Consider the following 20,080-nt stretch of genomic DNA (forward strand, 5'->3'; position numbering starts at 1 on the left):
AGCTGTCAGCCCTGTGACAGCTCACTCTTCCCGTGTGACGGCATGTTAAACTTAGGCAAACTGGATAAAAACAGATACTCCTTATTCAGGTTTCTGTCAACGACTACACCTCCCTGAGAACCTGCATCCTAACACACTGCTCCCTCATCCAACCTGACACACACACACAGCTTTGTTTCCCCTCCGCCGCCGAGCTCTGCTGCAGCGGTCTGTTTGCACACACACGTTTGGCCTGTAATGGCACAACAGCAGGAGAAGTGGCAGAGCAATGACACACACAGTAATGAAATGATAATACAAATTGCGGCTCTTAGAATAAGCTCCAGCTCTAACCCTCTATTAAGATCTCATCAATCTAAAAATAGCAGCAATGAAAATATTAGCGCCCTTGCAGCTAAAAAAAGAGCTTAGCGCTCTTGGCGGAGCCTCAGAAGTGCTTTTCAGTCCTCTAACAGCTCCGAGAGAAAAGAGAGAGAGAGAGAGAGAGAGAGAGAGAGAGAGAGAGAGAGAGAGAGAGAGGGAAACGGTGTCAAGTGGCTTTAAGAAGTTAAAGCAAAAATAAAACAGAAACATAACCAGAGGAAAAAAAAGATACGGCTCAGTGTGAGAGTTTAGAAGTACTGCAGGGGGCGGCGTCTTAAACAAGCGTTTACATCTTGTCTAACATGATGGTTTGAAGCAAACTCCAAACAAACATACAAACAAACAAACAAACAAACTGAAGGGAAATTGGATTTGCAAAAAAAAAAAAAAAAAAGAAAAGCCGTCAGCCTGACAAGATTTCAAATCGTGCCACACACTTTGAACAAATACAACAGTGGCTGCACTGGGATGAAACATTGTGCTTGATTGAATATTTCTTGATGGAATGGAAGGTTTGTTGCAGGTCGGGGCATGACGCCGTGTTCCTGCAGAGGCATACCACAGCGCGCTTTTCCAATTTCCAACTCTTAAACTGTGATGGGATTGCAACACATCTCCAAATATGCAAAGTCCCTCATGCTGTGCCTCTCAGCAACCTGAGCCAACCCCACACAAACATGCACATACTGTACTTTCTCCAGCAGACACACACACACACACACACACTTCCACACACAGACACAGTTTAAAGCTCAAGTTGACGTGTAAAAGAAACAGTTTGATTCCTATGACCTGAAAGCCCAGTGGAACATGCACACATGTTGCACAACTGAGTGCACACACACACAGAGCAGCAGAGCAAACAGAGAACAGGAGAAGCGACAACACGAGCCCAAAAGATGGCTTGAAAAAAAGACTTACAGTGCTGACCTGATGACGCAGCGGGACTGTAAAATATGCATGGCGGAGGAGGACTTCAAGTTGAAGTTGCAGTCGTAGCTGACAAGCTGCTACCCGGCCCTCATGCATTGACTCTGCCTCTGTCTGTCTGTGTTTCTCACTCTCGTACACGCTGATGTCTCTACCAGAGCAGCTATCTTTAGCCTGCTGACCCACTCGGATACATTCTGCCTCTCCCTCCCTCGTCCTCCAATCTATGGGACTTTTCTTGCTCTGCTGGTATAGTACCACCCAGTCTTCCCTGATTGGAGGACGGCCAGCTTCTCCACCTGTGACTTTGACAGCCGCTCTGGAATGCGTCTAACAGGTAATTGTCGGGCTGTCAGGTATCTGAGCGCTCATGAGACGTGACTATTTAAAGGGGCAGATTTCATTAAAGCTGAAGTAGCACGCATGACTGCAAAAAGATATATGAGAACATAGCAACACAGTAATCAACACCAGGCACAGAGAACTACATGTCCTGATGAATAATTGTCATGAAGTTGGCTCTGTTCTGATAAGGCTGTCTTTATTCTGTATGCTTTTTTTTGTTGTTTTCAACAAGTCCTGTCAAAAGATCCAAACCAACAATTTGTAAAACTATCTCTAAATACCTCAGCTCCTCCACCTTGTCTGTGGTCGCACACTAATTGAATCCTGCTGCTGGAGAGAATCTGAAAACAGCTTCATTTTCACCAAAACACCGCTCAGTTTTTCCCACAAAAGCAAGGAAGTGTAGTTTTTGTGCACACAGCACACAAACAAAAGCAAACACCACCTTTTTCAGGGACTTTTTTCAGCTGAGGATTGATAAATAACAGGGTTTTGAGTGAGTTTTTACAGCAGAATGCAAGTTGATTTGGGGATTGATTCAAACTAAACTACAGTCTGTGTTCAAGGCAATAAAAGAAGAGTAGCAGCGTGGCTCAGTGATGTGCTTTTAATAGTTCAGACAACAATAGAGCCCCGGCACAGAGGATAAACAAGATATACCGCTCTTTGATACCGATGCAGAGATAAAACTTGTGAGAAATGTAGATTCAGTTCCTTTCTTGTTGGCAACAACACATCCAGGATAATGCGAGCCATGTCCCATAAAATAGAAGATGACCCAGATTCAGAAGAGATAGGAAGGGAAGCAGGGAGCGTCTGAAGTGCAGCAGCAGCGCACACAGCTCTGCTTTTACGTGTAATTATGTAATACCTCACCTGTCCTGTTGTTGATCTTTGATTTCCGGCTTGCTGATTATGTAATTAAATGAGTCTTGATGTAATGACTCATAATAGAAGTAATCTAGTCTGCTGCAACAGAGTTTATGTGTCTTCCTTACATCTTTATCTAAGTCCTGTTGTCCAATCCAGCCACACGAGGTCACAAACATGTCAAAAAACAACACTGGTTTAACTCAGCTGGTCGAGTGCTCTCTGTGCACAGAAGCTCTAATCCTGGCCGCACTGGCCATAGAATCAATTCCCAGTCCTGACAGGATTTGGTGCACGGCATCCCCCACTCTCTCCCCACACACTTCCCCTCTCTCTCTCTCTCTCTCTCTCTCTCTCTCTCTCTCTCTCTCTCTCTCTCTCTCTCTCTCTCTCTCTCTCTCTCTCTCTCTCTCTCAAGCTGTCTCATCCAATAAAAGCTTAAACCCCCAAAAGAATAATCCAAGAAACAACAACACAACATGGGACGATTAAAACAATTCAAAAACGTGGCCTGTCAAGAAAAACAACCACACGCCTCTGTCACCACATTATCAATGATACTCTTAAACCTACTGAGTGGTATCAATGTGTGTAATTTGGGATCTTAATCTGGAAAGTAACCAAGGCCTGATTAGTCAACTAAATTGTTGTCACCCTTGCTATTAAAGTGCCAGGATTACAAGCTGTAGTGCAGCAAGCCGCCACTAGACAGGGCTGTAGCTCCAGTTAACGGCTGCTGCTATAAAACTCTACTACCCAGATGTAAACAAGCACAGATGACAGACAGTGTGGCATGGTTTGGCAGGTTTGTATGCAGGCTGTGTCTGGTTTAACTAGCACAAAACCACTCAACTGGAGCAATAAGTAACCAGCACAGAAATGTGGATGCTAACCTGCAGGGAGGACTGGTGGTGCTAGCTCTGCTAACTGTAGCCACCCTCTTCAATCCAATCTGACAGGATTTTTCTGCACATTTCAATGAATTGTGCTCAATTTTGACTGTTGTCTCACATACAATACCAGCCAAAAGTTTGGACACACCTTCTGATTCAATGGTTTTATTTATTTTAACTATTTTCAACATTGTAGATTAATACTGAAGACATCAAAACTATGAAATAATCTGGTTTTACCATAATCTGGATTACAACAGTCGTCAAATAGGGCTATCCATTGTGTACTAACCCTACCTCTGAACAACACAACTGATGGTCTCAAACACATTAAGAAGGCAAGTCATTCTACAAATAAACTCTTGACAAGGCTCATGTTAATTAGAAACCATTCCAGGAGACCACTTCATGAAGCAGACTGAGAGAATACCAAGAGTGTGCAAAGCTGTCATGAAGGAAAAAGGGGGCTACTTTTATATAAAACAATATAAAACATATTCTGCTTTGTTTAACATTTTTTTGTGAATTAAATAATTCCATGTATGTTCTTTCATAGTTTTGATGTCTTTGGTATTAATCTACAGTGTTTACAATAATTAAAATAAATACAAACCCTTGAATGAGAAGGTGTTTCCAGACGTTTGACTGGTAGTGTATGCAACTCAGATACCAGTGTGAAATAAAAGCAGACATACTACAACTATCCCTGCATGCATGTAATGCAATTGCTATCATTGTTATATGGCCTGGCCCGCTACAGTAAGAGACTCCAAACCAAAAGCAAGCTAAACACCTTGATCCAAGCTAAGCTAATGTTAGCTGCAGCCAGCTAATGACAAGGCAGAAACCCTGATTTTAAACATGAAACTTCTTCATATGTGTTCAATCTGTTTGTATTGTTTGAACTTCCAAATACAAATAATATAAAATCAACTAAAGAGATGCCAAGACTCTTAGAGACAGATATGTCAACACCTGAGCCAGCACGTAGACAAGAAAGCACTTCATGCACGGTTGGATATCACAATAAATAAGTAATGATGATGTTTATTGTTCTGTGGTTGGTGATGAGAGCCTGAAAAGCACCTGTTCTGAAGCTCCTGCTCCTCAAACACACAGAACAATACAAAGACACTGAGAAGAGTGCAGAGAATTATATCCATAACAGTGTCTGAATGGGCCCCCCTGTCCTATGTTTAGAGGGCCACAGTAGCCTATTGTTAAGCATGCATGCTACAGGCCTACAGCTGGGTCCGTCCCGTCCTATACATCCAGCGCTAATGGACACTTTGTTCCCTTATGTGTCCCGCCACTGTCTAAATTACAGGCTGAGAGAGAAGGGGATATAGCATGCCACTGAGTGAAGGCAAGACAACTCCCTCTGTCCAAATACACAAGTGTACAGCAACCCACACACACTGCCAATAATAAACATGGAGCTAAATCCTCAAATATATACAGCCCAATACATCCTGTACTATGGTATACTAAATAAAGACTTTACAGACTCAGAGGCCACATTTGGCCTGCATTTAGCTGCATTCATTTCACAACCAGAGAGGGATTTTTGAGCACTCTCATGAGATGACAACCAAACCATGTGGAAGATGTTTATAGAACAAATCTCTTTAACTGGACAAACATTCAATCAATCAGAAACTGCTGTATGGATGCATAAAAACCCAAGAGGGGGATTCATTTAGCTTTTTAAGACTTGAGTTAGTGCTTTAAATCTGTAAACATGTGCTTTTATTTTTTTTTGCAATGCAGCTGACATCAATCACAAAGGATGGGAGAATACGTTGAATTCTTCACATTTTGATGTTGCAAACAAGGTTTGATTATCCCTATTCTGCATGACTACCGTGCCTTTAAATCTTCAGTGCAGGGTGTGGTGGGGCAGCGCTGAGCTGTGCACATTAATCAAACGTCTGCCGCAGGTGGATCTAAATCTCTCACAGGTTATTTGCATATTTTCGAGGTGTTTGCATTTGCACGTGTTGTAATCTTATTGTAAACACAGCCAAGTCAAACCGCAACTCAATCAACACATCCTGCAGCACTGATGAATTATTAGATCATTTCCCTGTCGTCATGTTTCCTGAAGTCCTGGTAGAGTTTCCTGTTTAATGGAATACAAAAAAACACCACAAAGTACTGAATCAGTGACTCACATTCAGGACTTTACAACACACTGTTCTGCTGTCTGCTCTTTAAACCGGCTCATCTTTTCATTTGACCTCCGAAACCTGACGCTTTTCTATAAACGCTGTCCCGCCTGGTGAGAGTGCAAGAGAGAGTTTTAGAAGGAAACACTCTCTTGGAAGAATAATTGTCTGAGGAAATTGACAGCGTTTCGGCCAATTACTCTTGTTAGCAGAGATGTACGCTGACTAACTCTCTGACTGACACAAAAACACACACACTCGTAAAGCGCCTGGTTGTAAAAGGCTGCTTCTCTTTTATGATAGTTGATGGTTAATTTTGGGGTTTGGACATTTCTAAAGAGGAGAGGACAGAAGGGTAGAGAGAAGACAGAGAGACGGTTTTACATGCTTTTATCTCCTCACGCCCATATGACTGTAACTGTCTTTTTAGCAGCCTGCACAACAAATCCCTCGATCGTCTCCAAACTGTACAGAACTCAGCTGCCGGGGTTTTAACCAGAACTAAAAAATGCAACAACATCTCTCCAGTTTTAGCTTCCTTGCACTGGCTCCCTGGATGTTTCAGAATTGAGTTTGAGTTTTTACTGATTGCTTCTAAGAAGAGGAAGAAGAAAGGTACTTTATTAATCCCCAGGGGGGAAATTCAATTTTTTCACTCATGCTATTTTGGACATGCTACACATACAGTTTTTTGTTATATACATACAAATGCACACACATGCAGTGAACATGCTTAGGGAGGGGATACTGCCGTCAACCAGTGCACCGGGGGTGCAGTGCCTTGCTCAGGGGCACCTCGGCAGTGCCCAGGCAAGTGAATCAACACCTCTCCAGCCACCAGTCCACTTGCCAAACTTCGTCCATACTGGGACTCGAAGCGGCGACCCTTTGGTTCCCAAGCCAGGTCCCTATGGACTGAGCTACAGCCGCCCCCTAAAGGTATGTGTCAGAAGTTCTAAAGCTCTACATCAGGGTTGTCCCAACTTTTTTCAAAGAGGGCCACATATGATGTTGTCAGAATACCTCAGGGCCAGTGGCTCCTGAGACTTAGTAATCATGAAAGTTTATATGAAATATCTATTTAATAACAATCATTTAAAAATTTTCTCAATAAAACAGTAACTAGGAAGTCCATATGAAGCTTTTTGAGATGTTTCTGGATTTACTTTAGTTTTGTTTGTGCACTTGTGATTAATTTCTTTGCTATAAATAACACAATTTAAGATGGAAGCTTGGGGCCATAAATAAATGGACGTTGGGCCACGATTGCCCCCCGTGTCGTACTTTGGACACGCCTGCTCTACATGGACTTACTCTGAACTATATAGCAGACCTTTTAATACCTTACGAGCTGATGCGTGCATTGAGATCAAGCGGGAACATCTTGTCTTAAAATATGAGTCCAATGCTGAAGTGCTAAACACTGCAGTTCATCGAGGATCCACTTGAGGCTGGCTCATGAAGTACCAGAAACCACATACACACCAATTTAAAAAAGCCGATCTTTACAGCAGAAATAAACATGTTTACAGCCTGGTACAAAAAACGAGTGTAGTCTGGATAGCTCATTTCTCAATGAGTGAAGGGGTGAATTTTTTTCTAACGCAGTAATTTCAAAGATATTGAGATTACAAGTCTTCCAATGAGAGGCATAGCTGACTTGATTGACAGGCGGGAACACTGCAGCTGTTGGCGAGAAGGCTCAAAGCCCGCCTCTTTACCTCAGCAGTAATATGGCTCCCGCCGACAATTGGCTTCAAAACAGCGCTTCAGAAACAGATGGGTGACGTCACGGATACTACGTCCATATTTTATACAGTCTATGATTGAGATCATCGGGCAGAGGTTTATTGTCAATCAATCAATCAATCAATCTTTATTTGTATAGCATCAAATCACAACAAACGTTACATCAGGACGCTTTTACAAACATAGGAGGTCTAGACCACTCTATGTCAAATTATGAACAGAGACCCAACACCAAGACAGGGTAAGACTCAGTCTGACCCCACCTTAATCCACCATGAGCATTGCACATCGCAGTATTTAGCTAGTTACAGTGGCGAGGAAAAACTTCCTTTAACAGGCAGAAACCTCCAGCAGGACCAGACTCAGAAACAGATGGGTGACGTCACGGATACTACGTCCATTTATCATACAGTCTATGATTGAGATCATCGGGCAGAGGTTTATTGTCAATCAATTAATCATCAATTAATCAATCAATCTTTATTTGTATAGCGCCAAATCACAACAAACGTTATCTCAAGGTGCTTTTACAAACATAGGAGGTCTAGACCGCTCTATGTCAAATTATGAACAGAGACCCAACTTCAAGACAGGGTAAGACTCAGTCTGACCCCACCTTAATCCATCATGAGCAGAGCACTTTGCAGAATTTAGCAAGTTACAGTGGCAAGGACAAACTTCCTTTAACAGGCAGAAACCTCCAGCAGGACCAGACCCATGTTAGACACACATCATGCCTTGACCGAGTTGGGTCTTAAAAGAGGGATAGAGGAGAGTAAGAGAGAGAGGTGATAGTGATGAGACGAGTAGTAGAAGCTGTTGCTGCTGGGGTCCAGAACGTCCAACTTTGTGCATTCCAATTACAAAAATGAAAACAAATGGGGGACAGGGCGTTCTGGAACCATCTGCCCGAGGAGATCAGGTCTGCTGAGTCAGTGAGCTCTTTTAAATCCCTTCTTAAAACATACTTTTATTGCAAAGCCTTCCCGTATTTTACCTGAATTTTATTTTATTTTAACCGTTTTAAGAAGTATATTCCTGTAGAGTTCTTTTAGATTAATTTCATGTCTTTTAAAATATGTTTTATTTCTTTACTTGTGTGTCTTTATGAACTGCCTGTTTTATTTTGCGGCCCATGTGAAGCACTTTGTAACTTGCTTTTTGAAAAGTGCTCTACAAATAAAATGATTCTTATCATTATTATAAATGTATGCAGTGATCTCTCAGGACTTGTCTCTCATAATAGAAACACCTTTCAACATATCTAACGCAATCTATAGTCTCTCCATGCGAAGGCGTATAATTGCGTGATACTGTGTTGTATTCATGTTATTGTATCCACCCTGTACATACTGTGCTGAAATGTATGGACACACCTATGTACTTCATAAAGAACATAATGTATATAAACCAAACACTTTAATCTTCAGACTTGTATGTACAGAAACTCAGACTCATCCTGATACCAGACTTAAAGCCCAACGCCGTTTTTTAAATCCTCGATGGAAGCAGCAGCAGAAGCAGCGACGCCACAAGTCGTAGCAATTAACAGCGACTGTAACCCGGGCATGACAGGACGTCCTCGCTCCCAGGGGAAGGAAAAGCTGAAATGTGTTTACTTTTTCAGACTGCGCTGCGTGGAGGATCAACACAGACACAGAGGCTGAGGCAGACATTAAAGACGGGGAGGGAGAAAAAAAACAAGGACGCCCGACTTTAATGTCGCGGGAGGTCCAGAGAACAAAGTGGTCATGCATCATACGTACATATGTGACTTGGAAGAGGATCAAATCTCCTCAAAGTGTTGAGATTCAAATGTTTTCTTTTTTTTGTAGAGGGACGCTCTGTCCTGTTTTCTCTCTCTGTGTGTGTGTGAATGTGTGTGTGTTAGATTTATCTCTCTCCTGCAGAGTGAAGTGTGTTTCCTAACACTGAGAATCTCACTCATCTCAGGCTTTGAACACCTCAATGAAACTGTTCATGTGGGGGGGATTAAATTCAGATGAGCACTGAAACACCAGTCCAATAAGAACTAAGGGGAGTCAAAGGAGAAGAAACGACATCTGCTCTTCTATCATTTTTCAGACATGATGTGAATGAATACTTGATTCTGATTGGCTGCAGGTTTTCCATTATATTTGGGGGGATTTACCTAGAGCTGGACGATACTGAAAATTGTGTTATCATGATAAAATATTTCATATCAGTCGATATCGATAATTATCAGGATAAATATCAAATCATTATTTAATTTAAACTTAAAGGTGACATATCATGCAAAATGGACTTTTTAATGGTTCTCTACCTGAAATATGTGTCCCTGTCTACAAACCCCCCGAGAATGAAAAAAATCCATTCTGCCCCTGTTCTGATTTCTCCACCTTTCTGTAAATGTGTGTGAAACGAGCCGTTTCAGACTTCGTGTTTCTGTTACGTAACAACAATATCCGGTCTGTCACGGAGTCAGAGCTCGGAGCTTGTTCAGCCCATAGACTGTATAAAATAATACTGAATCCCCTCCTCCGTTTTTCATTACCTGCACAAATGTGTGGTAACAAGGAGCTTAGGAGGGAGGCATGCTAGTTGTAGGCTGTCTTAATAAACACAAAGGGCGGTTTTACTCCCCACGTCTGCAGATTTGAAGATCTAGTGGATGATTTTTATTTATCATGGATAAGTGCTAGCGCTAGTTAGCATAGCTACATAGCTACAAGTCGTAGCTGTAGCTGTGTACCAAGACACACGTCTACATACTGTAAATTAAAAACAAGAAACACTGAATCTGTGACCAATCCTTCAGAAAAGGTCCCGCTGCCTTTCTGGCAGAGGTCGGTTTTACTCCCCACGTCTGCAGATTTGAAGATCTAGTGGATGATTTGTATTTATCATGGATAAGTGCTAGCGCTAGTTAGCATAGCCACATAGCTACATGTTTGTAGCTGTGTACCAAGACACACGTCGACATACTGACAAATAAAACAACAAGAAACACTAAATCTGTGACCAATCCTTCAGAAAGGTCCTGCTACAGGCGCCTCTCCGTCAGGATCAGATTCTGGATCAGATTCAGAGGGTTGAAGTAACGCTATCTGTGAGCAGCCGTGTATATTCAGCCAACATGTAAACATTAGATCAACGTGCTGGACAGCCGAGGCACATCCACTTCCTGAGGGGGCGTGGTCAGAGAGAAAACAGAGTGTTCTGAGGAGGACTGAGTAAGATGGCTTTTCAGGCAGACCAAAATCTGATTTCAAAGTGTTTTTTTGAGCATAAACTTTAAAGACATGTTTTGGGGACCTCTTAGACCAATATATATTGATGAAAAAAGCGTGATATGTCACCTTTAAAGGCAGATTTTTGGTCCTGAGTGAATTTATGATAAGCTTCTTGAATCCATCATTTCCGACAGAAGCAGGTCTTTAATGTACTCAGTGGTATTCATGGTATTCAGTGTTCAGTTGTCCTATGGTCGCAGTGGACATTAAACGTGTTAGAAATGCACAGCAGAAGTCGTCTCCATGCTCTTCCTTTACCCGCTCGTCTAAGCTGTGTTTACATTCGGCTCCGCATGTCTTTTAGCCCCGCCTACCTCTCACCCTGCTACATGATTGGCTGTTCAATGCCGTCTTCTTCTTCTGTCTAATGTTGGGTCTAATGTTGGATGGCAACTAGCTTTAGGACTGATTAGCACCCCCAACTTTTTTTATATTTATATCAAGAAAAATTATATCACAATAATTATCATTATGGAATAATCACCCAGCCCTAGATTTACCTCTTTGCTGATCTTAACCTTTAAATCACATTTTTGGGGGGTGGACTTTTGTCTTTTTTAGATGGGAAAGCTGAAGAGAGACAGGAAAAACGGTTGTGACCGGGAGTTGAACCGGAGACCTCTGCAACGAGGACTATAGCCTCTGTATGTGGGGCGCTTAGACCACTAGGCCACCAGCGCCCCTGATCTTATCTTTTAAATGTGTAAGTAGAATTTTCTGATGAAGAGTCTCCAAATGTCCAAAGTGCAGCTCACAGTGTGGGAAATAGTGAAGAATGCTGATTCAGCAAAGTGCTGTTTATCGTCTCAACTGACATCCACCCCACAGCTTTCAGAAAACATAGAGGGACACAATCAGTCTTCACTCTGCTGGTCTGGTTTGCCTCTGGAGGTCATGCAGAGGCATCATTAGTAATTTCAGTCTGTTTCATTACCATCCAAAAACTCCTCACAGGACCTTTAAAGCTTCTAATTCTTCTCATTCTGATATAAAACAGAGATTTACAGTCTTATTTTGGCTCTTTGGCGAGTCACCATGGCCTGTTGAAGTGTCTTTAATTAGGAATAACTGGACCAATTAGAGGCCAGAACCCTTACAGGATCATTTATAAAGATGTAGTTTATCTTTATGGAACCGACCGCCAGAGAAACACTGAACCAACAATTAACGGACTGCTCTGATCTGGTCTCACACATGTTTGCCTTACGGCTCACAGATTAAGTGCAGCGGCTAAAAACAGGCCTCTTGAGGCGCACCAGCATCAAAGATTCCTGGATACACACTGAACCACACACACCACCGCTGTTGGTGCAAGCTTTTGCCATGGTTACTGCAACAGGGTGCAAACATCCTTACATCATCTGCGAGTGATGCAAGCTGCGTCATATCTATGTTGGAAGCTGAATTAGCGTGTCATAGAGTAATTCATGCATTTTAATGAAGCACAAGGCGGATGTGTGAGCGCATCGGGAGGCAGCGACACAACACTGCATCAAACTTTCTGCAGAAAACGGTTACCAGCAAACACTTAGATGTTTGTTCGAGTGTTTCATTCTCAGAGATTTCCCTCAGTACAAAAGAGAGCTGACAAAGTGTTGAGAACATGTCAGGTACAGGTGTTGTTTTCTCTCTATCTCTGCATGCTGGTAACCATGGCTCCACTTCAAAGAGCCGGCCCTGCTCAAAACAACAGGCTGACAACCTACAGAGGGGAGGGGAGGAGATTTCATACAAGCCACTGTCATGCCGAACACAGCGTTGATATCTTCCCTATGTTGAAACTGCCAGAGTCTGAAGCCCCCGGGAGCTTAACTCTTTGTGCTTTTAATTATCAGTGCGGTGCAAAGCGTTGCTATCGGTGCAGGTGTTGCAACACAAGCAGAGACACACACACACACACACACACACACAAAGGATTCCTACACCAACCAAAAACTGAAAGGCCGGTGTGCGGGCTTCTCCATCCGTGACCACACCAACTGTCCCTGTCCCCCGGCGGCAGAGCTGTTAATCTCCTGACAGGTGTCCATGTTAGCCGAGGAATCCATCCGGGCTCCAGCGGATTGACTTTCTTAACACGAGCTTGTAATACGGCACATGGAGACACCGAGGAGGGGAATCTGACGCTGCATTCAGAGCAGCCAGCTAATCCCTCCACATGATGATCATAACAACAATCTGTATTGTTGTTATTACATTCATTTAGCTTTAATAGTGGGAGGCCTAAAAAGAGCGTAGGGGCGGTGAGGTTCTGGAGTCAGACCCGAACACATGACGTTAATGCAGGCATGTCCAAAGTACGGCCCGGGGGCCAATTGCGGCCCAAGGTCCATTTATTTAAGGCCCCAAGCTTCCATCTTAAAATGTGTTATTCATAGCACAGAAATGAATCACATTCTGAATCATATGTACATTTGCAGTTTCTTTCAAGCGCACAAACAAAACTAAAGTTGATCCAGAAATGTCTCAAAAGCTTCATACGGACTACTTTTATAAAGCCAAAGCTCTGGGAATTCTGCAAGACGGCATTAAAGAAGAAACACAAGAACTCTTAAAGCTGACAGGTTTTCAAATTAATGATTTTATCATGATGTGAAAATGTTCTTGATGAACACTAAAAGTTCAGAAGACATAAAAAAGGACACAAGACAAGATCAAAATTATGAAATTGTGCAGAAAAGGCAAAATTTGGTGCATAAAAAATGTTCAGAACTCAGGAAAATAATGATTTTGTTCTAAAAATGTCACCTGCTGCTCAGAAAAGTCTTAAAAACAACATGAATCAGAAGTGTGATGAAATCCACATTGTGATCCTGCCATAGAAAAAAATTATACAATATTTTTTCCCACATTGCCCGACCCTGATGAAAAACATTTTCCTCCAGAAGAAGATAACATCCGCTAATGTTTACATGGCTTGTGGAGAACTGAGGACTACCTAGTTACTGATTTATTGAGAAAAAAATTAAATAATTGTTATTAAATTGAGATTTCATAACGTTTAGGATTCCAAAGTCTCAGGAGGAGCCACTGGCCCTGAGGTATTCTGACAACGTCAAATGTGGCCCTCTTTGAAAAAAGTTTGGACACCCCTGCGTTAATGGAATGTGCTCAGTGCGGCGTTCACATGCCCCTCCTATCATCTTACCTATGAGCCTCAAAGTGGTACACATGAGATAGTGTAAACACAAGTGCTTGGTCTTTAAAAAAGCTGAGTAAGATGGATAAGATGTTCACCTGTTAAAAGCTTCCTTTAACAGAAAGACAGTCAGCTCAACATCCAAACTAATACCCCCTCCCTTCAGAAGCTAAACCCTTTAAATTATGAATGGACATCGCAGGTGAAGCCAAAATTTAGAGCCCTAAAAGTGGAGGAAGTTGTAGCTGCATTCCTCATGGGAGGGGATTTGTGACAGGTCACCAGGGAAAGGTAGCTGCACTCATTAAGAAGAGTGTTCAGGACGTGGAAATGTAGAAGGTGGCCCGGGTTCGAATCCTGCATGTCATTCCTCAGCTGTCTCACAGTTTCCTAAACTATCAATCAATCAATCAGACTTTATTTATAAAGCGCTTTTCTTTACAATGACATTGTAACACAAAGTTGTGACATTTGCCTTGTTTATTTTTAAAAGGTGTGTGAACCGAAGAGCTCAGAGAAGGAAGGAGAGCTGAATGAGGACAGTTTCATGTTAAATCCACCGCAGCAGGTGGATAAGAATCCATCATCGATTGGAATGCTAACGCGTCGGGGTCTTGTCTCACCCTATCAGGATTCTATTTCAAATATCTACCTCCTAACCATACATTAACCCAATGCTAACCAAATAATCCTAATTCTCACGTGAGCTAAAACCAGAGTAAACATTAAATGCAATTTTTAAATGATGATTTTATTTTTTAAAGGGAAAAAAGTGATCCAAACCCACCTGACCCTGTGTGAAAAAGTATTTGCCCCCTAAACCTAATAGCTGAGTGCCACCCTTGGAGGCAAAAACTGCAATCAAGTGTGTGAGATAACTGGCCTGTTTAAGGTCATACCACAGCATCTCAATCAGATTCAAGTCTGGACTTAGGCCACTCCAAACCTTCATCTGGTTTTTTTTAAGCCATTCAGAAGTGGACTTGGTGGTGTGTTTTGGATCATTGTCCTGCTGCATAATTCTCACGTGAGCTAAAACTAATTGTTAGGACAAAGGGGTACCGTAAACCTCCTCTCCTTTTCTTTTCTTCATTTTGGGCCTGATCTACTAAGATCCCAAATAACGAGCGCTAATTTGCGTGTGCAAATAATCATTTTGCACGTGTTATTTCTGGGCGTGTCGCGGGTGATCTACTATGACTGCGTGCGCAAATGATAACAAGTGCAAAAGTGGTGCGGACCGCCCTTTAATGAGCATTTTGCGTGTGCTATCGGCTGTCACCATGGAGAGTGTGAGAGAGCAGAGTGGTCTTAAGCGATAAATGAAGTTTGAAGTCATGGAGTTGGAGGTCTTTGCGGAGGAGGGAAATAAACACATCGGTGAACTCCAGCAAAGGTGAATGCTGTGAGAAAAAACAGAAGATCTGCCGATGAAATAAACGCATCTACTCTGCTCCAAAACGCAATCAGCGTTTTGATGGAGTTTAGAGAGCAATTTGATGAGGCCTGCTTTTAACAGCGGCAGCCGCCCCCCTTGGAAGTTAAAAAAAGTTTTATTTTCTATATAGCGCCAGATCACAGCAGAAGTAATTGAGGGTTACCTCTCATATAGATCAGGTCTATAACTTGTTCTTTTATTAAACAGACTAAAGAGACTCTAGAGCTTGATTTGTTCCAGTTTGGTGAAACATCAGACACATTTAGTAAGTTTGGATCAACTCCTTGGCATCAAAGAGTGCCGTGAGCTGACTGTTTGTCCAGAGGTCCAGAGGCCTTGTTACTGCAGGTGCATTCAGGGACCGTCGTAATAGTGCAATGTGAGAATTAGATATAGTGTTCACATGAAGAATGTTTTCTTTTGACTTCTCTGCAGGCGATGTTAGTACTGTCTGCCCCCCCCCCTCCAGGCTGTAAACCTAGGGGAAACACTGATATTGATTTTTTGTTTATATGTGAAGATGTGGGCCGCTGTGCCAATTTGACTAAAAGTTAAAGTGGGTGTCAGAATGATGCGGTCGCTATCCGTGGTGCTGAACTGCTTTATTTATTTATTTGTGTTGTTCTCTTGGTTTGTCAGACTTCATGTCCGTTTGATTGACTTAAAAATGACATAAACTGTGTGTAAAAACTGTAGTAATGCTTGTAAGCCCAGTTTTTGTGGGCATGTTGTAAAGTTATGATGAGCTTTTCAGTGACCGCAGCCATGTGTGCGTAACGCTGTGCCAGTTTGCACCTGCCATTCAAACGTGCTAAATATAGACGCAAAAATACCGCCCGCTATCTGCTTCAGGTTTGATAAATCACATTGCGCGTGCTAAATGATTACATTTGCATCTCCTCCTCCAAGTACTTTGCGCGTTCTGATGATCTGCATGTATTCTGCATATTCATGAAGGCAATCACGCTAAATGGATAGCGAGTGCTATTTTGCTCATTTGACTGACGCAATCCTCGGTGCTCCCGCCTAGTAAATCTGCTTTGCGTGCGCTATCAAGTTTGCACGTGTTTTTATACACGCAAACCCTTAGTAGATCAGGCCCTTTGTGTTGACTGGTTCTCATGTGGGAAATTGGGATTGGGTTTGGTTGTAATGGGTTTTTTCCGACAACATTAAACGCACCCTGTGCCTGAGGTGCCACCCTTGAAAGGGGCTTGGTCTTGTGAGTATGTTGTCGACTGATTGAGGTGATGAGCCGCAGCTAGGAAGCGAAGAGGACGCCAACAGATCAACACGAGACTCAAACAGTGAGCCGTCAGAAAACCCTTGGAGAACCAGCAATGCTTTTAAACTTGCCCAAGCAACCAAAAATAACTATTGAACTCCTCAAAGAAGTTTGGGCTCGCCCCACACATCCCACGCCGGCCGGTATATCCCCGCGGACTGGCGCGCAAGTGAGCTGATCCTTTTCCAGCTCCCCTTACTGAGAACCAGTCATCCCCTTCGTTCTTGTTTAATATCCCTTTTCATGTTAGGGCTTTAAGTTTGCATTCATACCTCTACTCGGGGGAAGTCTGTAACATAATGCACTCACACAGTTTGTCCGTACTCACAAGTACAAACGCTACCTCCACTGAGTTCAACCACCGTACCACTATCTTAGCAGGAGAGCAAAAAACAAAGAGCTTCACGGTTGCATGACGTGGCACATTACAGAGACAGCTGAAACCTCCCCCCCCCCCTGTGTCTCACACGCTGGTGAGACTCACATGATATTTTATCTCCAACACAAAACGGTGTATTCTTAATGTTCATAAGCTTGAGGCAAAATGTCTCTTGCAGTGTTAACATGCTTAAAAACATATTAGCTCTGTAGATAAGGTTAAACAAACTGCAAACTTGATCTGGGTAAACAGAGGCTTTTGTGATGTTCCTGTACGGATCATCCAAAGACACACACACCTGACACATATTCATACTCATGAACACACTCAGGTAATCTCCAGCTTTAGTCTTTCCCAGTCAGACGGATTGATTTTATAGTTTGAATTTGAAGTTTGCATCAAACTGAACATGACAAATGATTTCCTTCATTCAGAGGCCTCCTCCAAATAAAGGCCCCCTCGTCCGGCAACAGAACCACGAGGGGCTCCATTCCACCAATATTATGTTTTCATTAATGAGAAGGGGCTTAAACAGTGCTGTGTTTGTTTGTGTTCAGGCCCGTCTGACTCCCTCTGCTTCTCAAGATTTGAAGGAGTTTGGGGGAAGAGGAGAAGGAGGAGGTGGGGGGAGAGGCGTCGGGTCAGATGTAGCCATGGGCCTCTTTCTCTGAAAACAATTCAGACCAGAGGAAGAGAGCGGCAGAGAGGGGAAAAAAAAGGGGGCAGCTACCTTGTTTAGCTCGTCTGGAACATGGTCCTGAGACGTAAAAACAGCCAGGACCATGAGAAAGATTTAGACGATAAAATGAGGGACTGGAACAAAGATTCCCTTTAGGATGTCCTCAGAAAACCCGCTCCATACATAACAGCATTACTTGATAACAGACAGCAATGCCTGCTTCATTTCAGGGATATATTTACCCAGGAAAGTAAAGAGGGAGGGGGGACTGAAAAGGCTGAATGTCCATAAGGCAAAAGGTTTGGTGTCGTTTACACTCCCAACAAAAGGGCGCCAGCTCATTTGAATGAGAAAAAGCAGAGAATGAAAAGCGCCGACTCACCGTTGGTCTTCTCCCTCTGATGGGTTAGGGTCCTGCTCCTTGGGAACGTGTTCCATTCACCTTAATTCCATCCAGCAGCCAATCATGAGAGACTGAGGCAAGCCCCACCCTCGGATGCACACTTGTCATTCGCTGGTCGGGAGGGGTCAGTCAGTGAAACATGACAGGGTCCCGTCCCAGGGGGCTTTTTGGGAGGAGGGGGGAGGGAGTCTTCAGATGTAGTCTAGTTGCTTTGAGGTTGGTGCGGTGTAGCTGAGGGTGCAAAAATCCGGACGATGTTGGAGGTCCAGTTGAGGTAAAAAGTGTAAGGGCCCAGGGGCCGGAGCTGCAGGTGGATGTCGGTCTCAGGGGTGCAGAGGATGGAGTGGGATCAAATCTGGAAGAGAGAGAGAGGAAACAGATGAAGCAGTCTGTGGAGCTGACAGAAAATGAAACCTAAACTAGCTCACAGATCTTGTTTTTAAACCAGAAGATGTCAAAAGTGGACTCGTTCTGCCTTCTCAGTGAGAATACTGATTGCCATTGTCATCAGTGGAAGCAAACTGAGAGTGGAAAATGTGGTTTCCTGACCACGAAACAGCCACAGACACGATGAAGATCGTTTTTCATGATTACATTTGAAATGGAGAACAATCAGAATATTTATTGGTAATGAAGTTGATCATTTGTTGCAGCCTGAACTGTCTGCATCAGTTAACGGCTGAGTCATAACTTCCCCTCATGGATTACTGTCTGTTCCAAGGGTCAGACCTGAACTGGGGGAAACAGGCGTTTGAGTCTTCTGCTTCCTTCACTTTGTATGATTTACTAAAAAATAAACCCAGGCACATCTGGCGGTTGATGTTCAGCCTGATATATTTATGACTGTGGTCACCATGACACATATCTGTGGGTTTCATTTGTTATTTTATGTCTGATGATGTGTTGTGGTCATGTGTCTTGAATTATGTTTGTATTTATGGCTTCCTATGTTGGTTGGAAACTATGTTAAAGCTCATGTGGGGAACTTCAGTTTGGGTTGTTTTTAGCGCCTCCTGTGGACAAAGTGTTACCTCTACTCTCTTTGCTGATAACGGGATATCAGTTATCGTAATGTATGCCAACCAAAGCATAAATCTGATTCCTTAATCTCATAAATCCCAACAAGTGAAGGTAAATTATGATGGAGGAAAACAAACAACAACATCGCCATGCTAGCAAAGAGTGTTGTGTTGGCTTAAGCTAGCAAAATGTAAGCAATCTGTGTTTTTCCATTCATGCATTCCTTTTTTTTAATGCTGATATCAGGAATGTCATGGGTATCCACTGACGCTTGCATGTAGATATTTTGGGATTAGAACTGAAAATTAGAATGGGATGTGTTTGTAGTCCAGATTTGGCCAGACCACCAAAATACAGAGCTTACAAGCCCTACAATTAAATTAAACTCACCAAAATATAATAAATTTCTAAGATAATAAAACACTAAAATATTAAACCATTAAAAGAAAATAAGATGCTATACTTAAAATAAATAAATAAAATTAAAAAAAGGGACTAAAATGTCAACTAGATAGTCAATAAATAAAATAAAAGTGACTAAAAATTCAACTAGATAATGATATATATAAAATAAATAAATAAAATTTAATAAAATTAATAAAATAAAAGTGACTAACATTTCAACTAGAAAATAAAATGAAATATTGAAATAAATAAAATAAATAAAAACGGACTAAAATGTCAACTAGATAGTAAATAAATAAAATAAAATATTAAAATAAATAAAATAAATAAAATAAATAAAATAAATAAAATAAATAAAATAAATAAAATCAAATATAATCAAATAAATAAAATAAGAGTGACTAAAATTTCAACTACAAAATAAAATATTTAAATAAATAAATAGAATAAATAAAATAAATAAAATAAATAAAATAAATAAAATAAATAAAATAAATAAAATAAATAAAATAAATAAAAACTGACTAAAATGTGTAGCTGAATTCTGACTGATCTTCTGGTTGTTTAAGATGCTGGATTCTGATTGGTCCAAACCCCTTCACAACGGATATTAACTTCCACTAACATGAGCAACACCAGAGGCAAACTGATCACACGTCACGTCATATCAATTGACGGAAAAGAGTTCCAGCACATTTTGCTACTGCTTGTTGACACCATAGACCGTAATGTAAGTTAA

The 20,080-nt window shown here is 41.9% G+C and overlaps 1 protein-coding gene across 2 annotated transcripts in view; it reads right to left on the reverse strand.

Moving 5' to 3' along the window:
* Window positions 1-20,080, reverse strand: part of thrab (thyroid hormone receptor alpha b) — a 482,714-nt gene that overhangs the window by 57,538 nt on the left and 405,096 nt on the right. For both annotated transcript variants that reach the window (XM_034707682.1, XM_034707683.1), the window contains one exon: window positions 17,896-18,271. In XM_034707682.1, coding sequence (XP_034563573.1) covers window positions 17,896-17,951 — 56 coding nt within the window. In that variant the 5' untranslated portion in view covers window positions 17,952-18,271. The remainder of the gene's footprint in view (window positions 1-17,895; window positions 18,272-20,080) is intronic.

This window comes from Notolabrus celidotus, chromosome 18, assembly GCF_009762535.1.
Source record: "Notolabrus celidotus isolate fNotCel1 chromosome 18, fNotCel1.pri, whole genome shotgun sequence".
Lineage (NCBI taxonomy): Eukaryota > Metazoa > Chordata > Actinopteri > Labriformes > Labridae > Notolabrus > Notolabrus celidotus.